Source organism: Aquarana catesbeiana, linkage group LG02 (genome assembly GCF_042186555.1).
Source record: "Aquarana catesbeiana isolate 2022-GZ linkage group LG02, ASM4218655v1, whole genome shotgun sequence".
Lineage (NCBI taxonomy): Eukaryota > Metazoa > Chordata > Amphibia > Anura > Ranidae > Aquarana > Aquarana catesbeiana.
The window spans coordinates 143305519-143320626 of NC_133325.1; the positions used below are offsets into that span (position 1 = coordinate 143305519).

General features: G+C 40.4%; 1 protein-coding gene across 1 annotated transcript in view; it reads right to left on the minus strand.

The window, feature by feature from the left end:
• ITGB7 (integrin subunit beta 7) overlaps positions 1-15108 on the minus strand; it is a 136039-nt gene that overhangs the window by 14061 nt on the left and 106870 nt on the right. The window contains exons 11-15 of the mRNA XM_073613567.1: positions 13164-13363; positions 12594-12805; positions 12135-12363; positions 9271-9479; positions 7002-7162 (exon numbers count right to left, since the gene is read on the minus strand). Coding sequence (XP_073469668.1) covers positions 7002-7162; positions 9271-9479; positions 12135-12363; positions 12594-12805; positions 13164-13363 — 1011 coding nt within the window. The remainder of the gene's footprint in view (positions 1-7001; positions 7163-9270; positions 9480-12134; positions 12364-12593; positions 12806-13163; positions 13364-15108) is intronic.

Here is a 15108-nt window from a genome sequence, read left to right on the forward strand (position 1 = left end):
TGGTCCATCATACAGATTGGTCCTTTTGTTTTTATTTATTTTTATTTTTGAAATCCAAAGCAGAATGTGTGGATTGTGAAATGATGTGCCCCTTTTTCTTGTAAAGTACAGTGGTATAAGCAGAAGAATAGTTTTGGATTTATGGACATCTCTGCATGACCGCAGGGTATTGTTATCATTTATTATAATATTGCCAGGAAAAAGTTGTCTTTTGAAACATGAAACTGGAGTTCTTACACAAATAGTGTGATAGAAAACAAGACATTGTAATATATTTATGCAAGCTGGACCCAGTAATGAAGGGTTCACCCCGATATATCAGAGCTGCAGTTTTTATGCAAAGGTGCTATTAGACACAGTTAGATATTGTTTTGGTCAATGGTCCGACATTCTGTGCAGCAAATTTACAGCTAACTAAATATTTGTCTAATGAAAGGTTTAAAATATGAGTTTGTTTATGTACAAATCTAACAATGAAAAATGCGTACATTTATTCAAAAGAAAGGAAAAGACGCATGTGTTAAATTGATGACATAGGAATCAGCTGCTGTGAGCCCAGTGCAGGACACACTCCCTGAAGACCCAGATATTACATTTTTTGTAGATTTGAGTATGCAGTTTATCACCCAGAAGGATACTCTGTATTCAAAGTCATTGGATCCTTTTTCCCCAGCTCAAGAAGCAGAGCTCCATGTTTTAGCAAAGCCTGTGAGCTATAAAAAGAGTGTATATTTATATAGATAGTCGAGATATAGAGAGCTTTTGGTTCCATTTGAAGGGCCAGAAGTTTGTTTTTACTTCGGCAGGTAAACCAATAAAGCATGCCAAGTTAATTTGATTGGCTGTTTTCAGCCTTCCAGCTTCTTGCTGAGGTAGCCATATTAACTTTCACACATGGAAGCAGACCAGGTGACTCTAAGGATGCTGCATTTACAGCCCCGGACACTTGATGGGTCTGTGCAACTCACAGATTCCACCCTAGTTCTGGCCCAGTATAGCTGGGATTAATAATTCAACTTTAAGGACCCCAGAACGAGAAGAACAAGTGGTCCACAGGGGGCAACTTATTATGAAACAGGACTTTGGAAAAGGTGATCATTTATGTCTGTCAGCCACTCTTTTCCCTTCAGCTTGACACATGGACCGTGTCATCAGTCACAAGCAGTTATGGCTGCCTTAGTAAATGAGCGTGGGATAGAGCCAGGGTTCACCACAGTTGTTTTTATAACACACCACTTCTTGTTTTACCTGTTACCAAAGGTGTTACCAAAAGCTGAACATCCCTCCCAGAGATTACAAAAAAGATATATCCAGATGCCCAAGTCAGGATCTTACGAGTATACATTTTGTCTGTATGGACATGTTTCTTGGATGTCCAGTGGCAAATGCTACTGCAAAGGCCACAGTAAAAAGTGTTATCAGAAGTAGTTTGTAAATATAGAGTGCAGAAAGTACAGAGAGTAACAAAAGAAATCATTTTTTATAGGAGAATCCTTACTAGAAGTTTTGAGGTTTTATTTTTACACCCCTTACTGTCTACAATGTAGCGGACAAAGTAGAGTAAGAAACTAGAAAACTTTTGCCTGAATGTTTTCTTATATTTTATGAAGCCCCTAAGGGGGATATTGGACTCTCTCCCTATGAGATTTTGTTTGGGAGTGTGTTACTCACTTGCTTATATTTTGTCTCAGCAGCTGAAGTCCTTCATTCGGATCTCACGGAGAATGCTGATGATCTTTTAAGGTTTTTTACAAACTCATTTATGTGTTTTCTCCCTAATTCCAGATCCTAAAAGTTTGGAAGGATCTAAAACTAAAGCCAGGTGACTTGTGGATTGTTAAGAGACATTTATATATAAGGAAATGTTTGGAGACTCAATACAGCATCTATTTCATGTACAGTTTTTGCAAAACTTGAAGGAAAAGTCACCTGTATCCACACCAGACACTGCAAAAATGACTTAATTAAAGAAATCTCTGTGTTTGATTTGTTTCCCTCTTGTGATCACAGTCTAGGGTACTTTTTTATTCAATTACTTCAATTGTAAGGGATATATATATTTGAAAAATAGTTTAGCCATGTTGAAGTCATATCTTGTCTTTTGTACGTCTTCCATTTTATGTAGAATTGTCTGTGTTTACATATGCTGATAAGTCAGCATGCCAACAATTAAGCTAGAAGGCCATTCTGGCCACAGGAGTGTACAGCCAGTACTCTGTAAATATGTCTTATCATTCATTTGTTCTTCACAATGAAAAGTCATTTTTACAGAGTACTGGCTGTACACTCCTGTGGCCAGAATGGCCTTCTAGCTTAATTGTTGGCATGCTGACTTATCAGCATATGTAAACACAGACAATTCTACATAAAATGGAAGACGTACAAAAGACAAGATATGACTTCAACATGGCTAAACTATTTTTCAAATATATATATCCCTTACAATTGAAGTAATTGAATCAAAAAGTACCCTAGACTGTGATCACAAGAGGGAAACAAATCAAACACAGAGATTTCTTTAATTAAGTCATTTTTGCAGTGTCTGGTGTGGATACAGGTGACTTTTCCTTCAAGTTTTGCAAAAACTGTACATGAAATAGATGCTGTATTGAGTCTCCAAACATTTCCTTATATATAAATGTCTCTTAACAATCCACAAGTCACCTGGCTTTAGTTTTAGATCCTTCCAAACTTTTAGGATCTGGAATTAGGGAGAAAACACATAAATGAGTTTGTAAAAAACCTTAAAAGATCATCAGCATTCTCCGTGAGATCCGAATGGAGGACTTCAGCTGCTGAGACAAAATATAAGCAAGTGAGTAACACACTCCCAAACAAAATCTCATAGGGAGAGAGTCCAATATCCCCCTTAGGGGCTTCATAAAATATAAGAAAACATTCAGGCAAAAGTTTTCTAGTTTCTTACTCTACTTTGTCCGCTACATTGTAGACAGTAAGGGGTGTAAAAATAAAACCTCAAAACTTCTAGTAAGGATTCTCCTATAAAAAATGATTTCTTTTGTTACTCTCTGTACTTTCTGCACTCTATATTTACAAACTACTTCTGATAACACTTTTTACTGTGGCCTTTGCAGTAGCATTTGCCACTGGACATCCAAGAAAGCACTTATAATTATTTATTCTCTTTCCAATTATTAATCTTTTTGCATTTTTGCTGGTCATTGCATACATGAAAAAAATGCCTCCTACTAAAGCTAGCCTTGTACATAGATTTTTTTTTATTCAGCCTGTGGATTGAACAAAAAATCTATGAGATTCCTTCGTCCACACTAAACAGGATGGACAAATCTATCACTGCAGCTATTGTGTTCTGACAGCTGGTACTGCCTGCATCTGATTGGATGTAGGTGTTGTTTGGCCGCTAATGTTACGCCCAGCTCTTTCAATTTTTTATTTAAACAAAGGACGTTGGGTGGGAGGATGCCAACAGGGCCACTCATGGAGTGAAATTCACTCTGTCTATGGCTAGCTTAACTTACCAGCTGGAACAGAAGGGCCAAATGCATTTTGAAAACAAGAAGCAACCACAAAGGAAAGATAATGGGAGCATTCATGTAGATCAGTCTTTCTCAACCAGGGTTCCGCCAGAAGTTGCTAGGGTTCCTTGAGCAATGAGTAATTTCTGCCACTCAGGTAAGTTACCAGTAACACCAATGTACATAAGAGTGAGTGAGCAGCAGAGCAAGGGATTCCACTCTGAAACATATGGCATTGGGTTGCCATATTGAGGGTAATGTGCTCACTTTCATGTACTATTTATATTAAAGTGGCTTTATTGTATGTTGCTCTAATTCGTGGAATTAAGGCATGTTAAACTAGATTGTATTGAATGCATATTTTCATATATTGTGTGCTAGTCCTGTGTTTTTCTTATTAGAAATTTTGCAACTAGATATAATTTCAAAAGTTTTATAAAAAAATAAAATAAAAATGACCTAACACCCAGAAACTCAGTCCACCAGTAAAGCAAATACAACCCCAATTCCAAAAAAGTTGGGGCGCTGTGTAAAATCTACATAAAAACAGAATGCAATGATTTGAAAAATGTCATAAACCCATATTTTATTCACAATAGAAAATAGAAAACATATCAAAATGTTTAAACTGAGAAAATGTACAAAAATAAGCTGATTTTAAAAATTGATGGCAGCAACACCTCTCAGAAAAGCTGGGACAGGGCCATGTTTATCACGGTGTAGCATCCCCTCTGCTTTTAACAACTCCCTTTAATTGCTTGCGGACCGCCTCATGAACATTTACTGCTGCAGGGCTCTGGATCACGTATCTGTTATGTAATCAGTGCTTCTGGGTAAGGTGTGTGCCCGCCACCCCAGCTGTGCTATAATTTGTTACAGCACAAGCCAATCAGTGGGTCCCGGCCAAAGATTAAAGTGATTGTAAACCCATTACAACCACTTTAACTTACAGGTAAGCCTAGATTAAGGCTTACCTGTAGGTGCAAGAAATATCTCCCAAACCTAAAAGTTTGGGAGATATTTGCAGGAATAGCGGAACCAATGTCTACGGCGCATGCGCCGTAGACATTGAGCGCAGATGCACTGAGCGTGCTGTTTCTAATGGCGATTAGTGGCGGCACCAGCGTGCATGCGCAGGAGTGCCGTCATCGCGGCTCCGACCAGTCACAGCGCCGGAGCCGCGATACCCGGAAGTCACTCCGGGATAGATGGCGGCGTCGGAGGAGGCGAATGAGGGCCGATGCTGGGGCTTCGATCTCAGGTAAGTAATTCATAATGAGCTAGTATGCTATGCATACTAGCTCATTATGCCTTTGCCTTGCAGGGTGTATTATTTATTTATTTTTTTTAAGAGGCTTTACTTCCTCTTTAATCGCCAGGACCCACTGATCGGCTCATTCATTTACGGAAGAGAGCTCTGTGTTGTAAAGCAGGGAAAAAAACAACAAGATCGCTTAGTAAAAGCAGCACATATTACACACATTAAACATTGTTAGGCATACAGTTAACCCCTTGATTGTCCCTAGATGTTAACCCCTTCCCAGCCAGTGTCATTAGTACAGTGACAGTGTGCAGTATTAGCACTGATAATTGTATTAGTGTCACTATTGATGTCAGTGTCAGTGTACCCCTCAGCTAGCATCAGCTAGTGTCAGATTGCTATAAGTTGCTGATTACCACCATTACTAGTATAAAAAAAAATTCCAGTATATATACCATAGTTTGTAGATGCTATAACTTTCACGTAAACCAAATAACATACTCTTTTTTTTTTTTACCAAAGACTTTTTTTATTAGATATATTTTATATCTGAAAGTAAAGACTATTGGGGTTTTTTTCAGAATTTTGGTCTTTTTTGTTTATATAATAAGAAAAAAAAAAAAAAAAAAAAAAGAAAGCTCTATTTGTGTGAAAAAAATTATATAAATCTCATTTACATACACTGTTGCATGACCGCGCAATTGTCAGTTAAATTAGCACAGTGCCAAATAGCAAAAATGGTCTGTTCATGAAGGGGTAAAACCTTCCAGAGGGCACGTGGTTAAACATCTGGGAAATGAGGAGACCAGTTTCTGAAGTATTTGGAGAGGAATGTTGTCCCAATCTTGCCCAATATAAGATTCTAACTGCTCAACAGTAGGGATAGGCTCGATATTCGAGTCTAACTTAAGTTCGACTCGAACATCACCTGTTCGTTTGTAGAACAAACAAACATATGGGGCGCTCCAGGCAAGTTTGCCCACCGCGGAGTGCCCCATAATGCACTGCGAGATGGCAGTGCATTGACGGCTGCTTATTGGCCAAAGCAGGCACCTGACCTGCTTGGGAGTATATGCTGCTCTAAAACCTGGATATATCTTTCAGCATCGATGGTGCCTTTCCAGATGTGCAAGCTGCCCATTCCTTAAGCACTAAAGCACTCCAATACCATCAGAGATGCAGGCTTTTGAACTGAGCGCTTTATAACAAGCTGAAAGGTCCCTCTCCTCTTTAGTTAGGCAGACGTGGCATCCATTGTTGCCAAAAGGAATGTCAAATTTCAATTTGTCTGACCACGGAACAGTTTTTCGCTTTGCAGTAGACCAATGAGCTTTGGCCCAGAGAAGGCACCGATGTTTTTGGATAATGTTCAGATATTGCTTCTTCTTTGCATGATAGAGCTTTACCTTGCATTTTTGGATGGCACAACAAACTGTGTTTACAGACTGATTTTTGGAAGTATTCCTGAGTCCATGCAGTGATGTGCATCACAGAATAATGCCTGTTTTTAATGCAGTGCCATCTGAGGGCCAGAAGATCATGGGCATCCGATATTGCATTTCGGCCTTGTCCCTTGTGCTCAGAGATTTTTTTTTTAAAGTCTTTGTAATTTTACGTTAAGGAACATTATTCTGACATTTTAGACGCCGCTTTTCACAGGTTAGTGAACCTCTGTCCATCTTTACTTCTCAGACACTCTGACTCCAGAATGCTCTTTTTATACTCAAACATGTTACTGATCCGTTCCCAACTTTTTTGAGTTGTGTTGCTGCCATCAATTTCAAAATTAACTTTTTTTTTTTCCTTAAATGGTACCTTTTCTCAGTTTAAACATTTGATATGTTTCTATTTTCCAACTTTTTTGGAATTGGGGTTGTAGATTGCTGTCAAAATTGTCAGGGAGAGAGTGAGCACATTACACTCAAAATGGCAACCCCATGCCAGGCAAAGAGGTACAATGTCTCAATACAAACATTTAAGGGTGAAACCCCATTCTCTGCTGCTTACTCACACTAATGTACTATGTATATTATACTGGCTTTATTTATTGTATGCTTCTATACTAGAATGCATTAAATGCACATTTTCATTTATTACGTGCTAGTACTATGCTTATTTTATTGGTTATTACATTTAGGGATTTTTAGGATTGTATCCATATTTAGGATTGTAGACCCTGATTTTGCTAATATCTCTTAAGGTGTGCTAGGATTTATTCATCTGTTAGTTGTTAAGTTTCTAACCTCGTTCCATTGCTCAGTACTCCGTGCTTTCAGGAACCGGTTGTATTCCTTCCGGTCATACATCTCCACGATGATTCGATACAAAACAATTAGGAGGAGGCCAAAGAATGCAATTCCCAAAACCAGTCCCAGTATTAGACTTTTTGTCTGATCTTTAATCTCTGTAACAAGACAAAAATGATTTTCATTGTAATGCTGATATATGGGCCTTTGATACTTTGTGATAAAAACTATATTCTTACAATTATGTATTACATATGCCAATGACCACAATACTTCTTGTATATTACATTCTATCAGAAGAGCATATTTGCACTGGGTAAAAAAATATAAGTACAGGGCAGAAATATATAGAGTTTGCTTTAGTGAGATTTACTGTGATATTTAACCAACTCCCCACTGATGTATAAACTCGTCAATAGTATGTAAGCAAGAGTAAAACTAAAATCCCAGTTTAGCTTCTGACTGCATGCTGGCACTGAAGTCATAAAGCTTGATGCCAAGATACCTATGCTATACTGCCCTAGCATTCTGTTGTACTTTGATGGTACCACCCATTTCAGGAACAATGTGTAATCCAAAAAATATTGCGCTATTTTAAAAAAGAATGTAAAAAGTAATAATGATAAAGCAGCTACATACGAATATGACTAAAATTCATGACAAGAATGCAGGTGAAAATGTAGCGCTAGTGCAAAACCATGTAGGGCATCAAAACAAACCAACAAAATGTATATACAAATATACAAAATGTGATCTCTAAGCAAACAAGTCCCAATAAGTGATAAACCACAAAAGAGTCTATGCAGAGGTCACTGGAAAAGAGGCGTGGCATGTGAACCACAATGGACGGGGGGTGAACTTCAAGTTGAAAACATCTTCATAAGAACAATCAGAAAATACCGGGTATGTTTGTCTGACAGCAGGTATCACTGAAGAGAAATAATTAATGGGTACTCTTACCGGAACCAGTGGATCTGTGTGTCAGCGACATCAGATCAAACAGGCATAGACAGAAACGACTTGCGATGTCCTGGAATGGTCCGAAATAGGCTGGAACAGGTATGGACAGGAACAGCTTGTGGTATCCTTGGATGGTCTGCAAGAAGGTTGGGACAGGTACAGATGTCATCGAGAGCCAACTCTTCATGAATGGAATCCCCACAGGGGAATCAGCCCTTGGGCCAATGATGATCGGATGGATGGGATGGGCATATTCGTGATGAAAGAATAAAAAGAAAAAATGCTCCAGATAGTGCAGGTCAAAAAAAACGGATATTTATTTTCATAAAACCAGCATGTAACAAGATAAAATTGTGATCACAGTAAAAAAGCAATGTAGAGAGCCATACAGCAAATCCCTACGCGTTTCGTCCTACTAGGACTTCTAAAGGGCCATGCCAGGTAGGACTTCTACATGCTGGGTTTATGAAAATAAATATCCGTTTTTTTTTACCTGCACCATCTGGAGCATTTTTTCTTTTTATTCTTTCATCACGAATATGCCCATTCCATCCATCCATCCGGTCATCATTGGCCCAAGGGCTGATTCCCCTGTGGGGATTCCATTCATGAAGAGTTGACTCTTGATGACATCTGTACCTGTCCCAGCCTTCTTGCGGACCATCCCAGAATACCACAATCTGTTCCTGTCCATACCTGTTTCAGCCTCTTTCGGACCATTCCAGGACATCGCAAGTCGTTTCTGTCTATGCCTGTTTGATCTGGTGTCGCTGACACACAGATCCACTGGTTCCATAAGAGTACCCATTCATTATTTCTCTTCGGTGATACCTGCTGTCAGACAAACATACCCGGTGTTTTCTGATTGTTCTTATGAAGATGTTTTCAACTTGAAGTTCACCCCCCGTCCATTGTGGTTCACATGCCACCCCTCTTTTCCAGTGACCTCTGCATAGACTCTTTTGTGGTTTATCACTTATTGGGACTTGTTTGCTTAAAGATCACATTTTGTATATGTGTATATACATTTTTTGGTTTGTTTTGATGCTCTACACGGTTTTGCACTAGCGCTACATTTTCACCTGCATTTCAGGAACAAGCTGGCCAATATGCAGTGTAAGGACAGCACAAACTGAGATGTATGGTTTGCATAGATTTTGGCTACTGCTTTGTTGTACTGTGTTTGGACAGTTACAACAAGATTTCACCCCTGTTTCTTTGCCATTGCCAATTTGAGTAAGTGTTATTTTGGCTTCAGGCTTTTGAAAATTAGATTCAATTTTAAATATACACTTTTCGTTATCACCTTCTCTTTTCTTCACAAGAATATGTATGCGTCCGGCCTCATCGGTATGGGTCACAGCAAACGTGATGTCTTTCCCTGAACACCAGTCCTTGGTTTCCTTCCTTCCAGATGCTGAGTCTTCTTCAAAGGTGATAATAACATGAGAACAGGAGACGGTGCAGTTATCTATCATTGGTCCAGAATTGAATGCCTTGCATTCTGCGCAGTCTCTACAAGAAGAAATCCACATGTGATGAACATATTTGCTAAACATAAAACCAGTAAAAGATATATTGTATATAGCATGAAATATATTGTTATTTCCAATCTTTATTTTATTACATTTTTACAGTACAAAAGTAGAAAATGCAAAAGTGCAATAGTGAAGTAAGGGAGCACCATAGTAACAAACATTATAAGCTGTGGAAACCACGCATTAGTGCTACAATCTAATAAAATGTACAAACAGAAGTATTTTCCCTGAGTTTTGCCAAACACAATATTCAAAAAGAATTAGCAGGGCGGGGGTTCCCCTCTTGGTAGTCCTCCCAGTGCCCTCATTCCTGTGGGCAGGTATGCAATGTGATTATCCAAAATAATCGTCTACTGTGAAGTATATTATAAAGACCACTGTGATTCCCATTTCTCACACTGATGAGAAGATCTCTAAGCTATAAGGAGGTCACAGCACAATGGATGCCTGCATAGCTTATCTGTTGCATACATACTCTGCAGCAAGGTGACAGAAGTTTGCTGCTGCAGAAAACCACACACAGAGTGCCTAACCAACACAGGAAATTAGTTGTTTCATACAACCATTAAACAAACAAAGTTTAATCTTTGCGCAAGCAACACATTTGGTCTCTCAGGTAACTGAAATCTGATAGATCAGACAGTCTCTCTTGATATTATTGGTGGAACAAACAAACACCAGGCACCACATACACTATATCACCAAAAGTATTGGGACGCCTGCCTTTACACGCACTTGAACTTTAATGGCATCCCAGTCTTGGTCCGTAGGGTTCAATATTGAGTTGCCCCACCCTTTGCCGCTATAACAGCTTCAACTCTTCTGGAAAGGCTGTCCACAAGGTTTAGGAGTGTGTCTATAGGAATGTTTGACTATTCTTCCAGATGTGCATTTGTGAGGTCAGGCACTGATGTGGACGAGAAGGCTTGGCTCGCAGTCTCCACTCTATTTCATTCCAAAGGTGTTCTATTGGGTTGAGGTGCAGGCCAGTCAAGTTCCTTCACCCCAAACTCACTCATCCATGTCTTTATGGACCTTGCTTTGTGCACAGGAAGGGGCCATCTCCAAACTGTTCCCACAATGTTAGGAGCATGAAATTGTCCAATATGTCTTGGTATGCTAACGTCTTAAGAGTTCCCTTCACTGAAACTAAGGGGCCAAGCCCAATCCCTGAAAAGCAACCCCACAACATAATCCCCCTCCACCAAATGATTTGGACCAGTGCATAAAGCAAGATCCATAAAGACATGGATGAGCGAGTTTGGGGTGGAGAAACATGACTGGCCTGCACAAAGTCCTGACCCTAAAAACACAATAGAACACCTTTGGGATGAATTAGAGCGGAGACTGCGAGCCAGGCCTTCTCGTCCACATCAGTGCCTGACCTCACACATGCACTTCTGGAAGAATGGTCAAGCATTCCCATAGACACACTCCTAAACCTTGTGGACAGCCTTTCCAGAAGAGTTATAGCTGCAAAGGGTGGGCCAACTCAGTTTTGAACCCTACAGACTAGGACTGGGATGCCATTAAAGTTCATGTGCGTGTAAAGGCAGGTGTCCCAATACTTTGGTAATATAGTGTATAAACTCATGGATCGCTAAAGCTGAACTTTAATCCTCTTATATTTTGCCTTCCCTTGTAACTCTTTTCTCCCTTTATAAACATGCTAATGAAATTTTTTTAATGAAAGATCCCTATTTTTCTAACATACCTTCTTTAAGCCCATTGTTCACTAGGCCTCTGTACTACTGCAAAGCAGGCAAATCATGGCTGGTGGGAGGGGCCAGCAGGCTACTATACATAGCTTTCTGTAAACATCACAGCACCCTGCCTCGGTACTCCTCTCAAGAGCAGTGGACTGAATCCTAAAGGCAGTTATGCAAATGTCACAATGTCTTTATTGGTGGATGACAGTCTGGAGGAGTTAGCATTTTTAGGCAGGCTGCATTTGCATGAAGACTGCCGTAGGTAATGCACACATGGGACTCTGAGCCTTCATGCTTGAAAAAGTGAAATCACTGAACAAAAGGGACGACCTGGGGCTGTTAAGGAATGAATAGATGATGCTGGACATCTCCCAGGAAGTAAATGAGACAGGCTCTGTCCGATTATCTACAGCTTCTAAAGCCTAGTACACATGGGCCGAATGCTGGGCAACATTGGACAGTTCAATAAAAACTGGCCGACAGTTGACCCGTGTGTATGGCAGCCGGTCCGACAGAAGCTGGCCGCTTGACTGGCTTCTGTCGGATGAGCATGCTGGAAAACCAGCAGCTAACTGGCACCTGATTAGTGCTCTCAGCCAAACTGTTTTACTTTGCTTAAGATGTTAAATGCAATTAAGTCATCAGGCTGTAGACATTTCTAACATACTGACCTTGGAGGAAATAATGGCTGCTTTGGAACTGTCTTCTTGCCCCCCCCCCCCTTTTTTTTCTTCCATAAGCCATACATTTTAGAGCTTGTGTGGATTAAGTATGCATGTTAATACCAAGAAAGCTCTTCTGGCAGTCACTTTCCATCTTTCTTCTTGGATGATGGATCTCCAGATGGTTTTAATTGATCGCTGAATTGTGGATTGGCAGCCCATATAGTTTGCATTACTAGTTTACCTTCACCATAATCTTACCTGTATATCTGGCATGGGGTCTTACACTGAAAGCATTCACTACACTTGTCACTGGATTGGTATCCACTTTCACAGACACATTTGTTACATATACAGGTTCCATGACCACTGCATATCTTTCCATCTGGTGTCTCACATTCTTTGGTCTCCAAACTGCATTCGCAGGCATTGCCCATGTAATTTGAGTTGCATGTGCAGTTTCCACAGTTGCAGACCCCTCTGGAAAGACCTGAACATGAAATTAAAAATAATAATAGTTATTGATTTCCATATCTATTAATGTTTGTAATTAGGCTGAATTCATTCTGTTGGCTTGCATTAACAAGCTCTAAAAAGCGTATTTTACCACGCTACTGCAATGCATGGCTCTATATATCTTGCTAATGCACTTATGTCTTGATTGAATTACTCATTTTCACTAACTTTTTTTTTAAAGTCTGTATCTGGATTTTAAAATACCTCCACAAAGCTGGCCATCATGTCTTTCACAGCTGGTATCATCACACTCGCAAAACTTTCCCCGGAAATTTTTGTCACATGTGCACTGTCCGCATTCACACCTTCCATGCCCATTACAGGGCAGCAGTGAGCCAGGCATAATGCAGTCTTCCTCTGATTCATACTTGTTTTTTGGACATTCACAATGCTTTCCTCTATACCCTTCGATGCAGCTGCAAAAAAACATAGCATTTAATTATGGAACTGCAGCAACACAAAAATGGCTGTAATAGTGGAATATTTTCTATGTATTTCATATTTTGCACACTTTGAATGATATCATTCTCATATGATACTGAACATGAGCATAGCAGTTCAATACTTTTTCCCAGCTGATTGTATTGATGATGTGAAGTTTACAATCTCAGTAAAATTCATGCTGAGAGATCCACTACTTCTCCATGGGTAACCTATTCCTATTGAGTTTGGCTGAGTTTACAGCATAAATTAATGTGTGAATGAATAAATATCATGTCAGTTAGAATTTAGTAAATGGTCATGCATCTAAGGAGAGTGAGAATTCCTAATTACCTGCAAACTCCACAGGTATAGTTCCCAAATCCCTGATTGCAGTGGTTGGATAAAATCTCTTCGTCATTACAGTTACAGTCACATACTGGCTCAACGTCCACACTCAGCTCCTCGCTGAATCCAAGCACCCTTAGATGGAAGCTCTGTCTTCCATCCTGGCAGATCTTCTCATCTATCCATAATGTCACATCAAAACGTACCTGCAAGGAAATACACGGTATCATGCCTTATAGAATATGTCTTTAGATTATATGTTCCTACACACAGGAAAAGGTCAGTCTACCCAGAGGTGATAATGTTATAGATTTTAGTGGGCTGTACCAAACACCAGTACTATAGATCTTTGGAGGAGTACGATTGCTGCCATTTTCCCAGATACAAGCAGATATCACTAGGGATGAGCCAAACACCTCCCGATTCGGTTCGCACCAGAACTTGCAAACAGACAAAAAATTTTGCGACCACCGTTAAAGTCTATGGGACACGAACGTGAAACATTAAAAGTGCCCATTTTAAAGGCTTATAAGCAAGTTATTGTCATAAAAAGTGTTTGGGCACCCGGGTTCTGCCCCAGGAGACATGTATCAATGCAAAAAAAAGTTTTTAAAACAACCATTTTTTCAGGAGCTGGGCTCCTAAAAAAGGGCTCCCCTTAACCACTTCTATACACTATATTATATATTGTACACTGCACTATATACCCTGCACTGTATTATATATACTACACTGACTGCACTATATACTCTGAACTGCAGTATATATACTTATACGGACTGCACTATATACTCTGAACTGCAGTATATATACTATACGGACTGCACTATATACTCTGAACTGCAGTATATATACTATACGGATTGCACTATATACTCTGCTGAAAAATTGGGCCTTAGGTGTTGGTGGTGGCAGAACACAGTAACCCCTCACAGTTACTCCTGTTGGGCGCAGGAACGGGCCCTGCTGTTAAATATAATTTCAAAAATTGTAATTACATGCCCCTGTTAAACACGGGCAGAAAAATTGTGCCTTGGGTGGTGGTGGTGCCCTAAACCAAAAATATTGTTGGAAGCTAGCATCATCATGATTGAGGAGGAATAGGATAGGCAGCATAGGCAATCTTCAAGGGATCCCACATCCTTAGCAAATTCAATCAGCTAAATCAGCATCAGGTGCTTGATAGCTGCTGATCCAGGACTGATTAATTTTTTATAAATGTGAGCCTATCAACGAAGTCTGTGCACAGGCGCACTCTTTGATCCATTACAAACCCTCCAGCCAGGGCCGGATTAACATAGGGGCTAGTGGAGCTGCAGCTCCAGGCCCCTCCCTCAATATAGGCCCATGCCAGTGGCTTATCAATATCTGTGTGCCTTCCTGAAGGAAGAGGAGCCCTCTGTGCACTGCACACATGGAGGAGACAAGAGTTAGTCACTGCAGCCAAGTCCTGTCTCTGCCAATGCCTGACTCCTATCACAGGATCTTTTACACTCACACAGATCCCCAGTGTCTGGGGGAGGGGCGCTGATTTTGTCCTAACCAGCAGGAGCCCGGGAGGAAGGACATCTCCCATGCTGTTAAGATAAGGTTAGTAAATTTGTTAGGGCGGTGTTGTGTAATTATTGTGCTAGGGGACAGACTGCCTGCTTCCCCCCATGTAATGTGCTCTCTTGTGCCCAGTGCCCACCATATCATGTGCTGTGCATTGCAGTGCCCACTATGTAATGTGCAGTGCCCACTATGTCGTGCTGTGCCTTGCAGTGCCCCCCATGTAATGTGCTGTGCCCACTATGTCATGTGCTGTACATTGCAGTGCCCACCATGTCATGTGCGGTGCCCACCATGTCATGTGCATTGCAGTGCCCCCATGTAATGTGCTGTGCCCATCATGTCATGTCATGTGCATTGCAGTGCCCCCATGTAATGTGCTGTGCCCACCATGTCATGT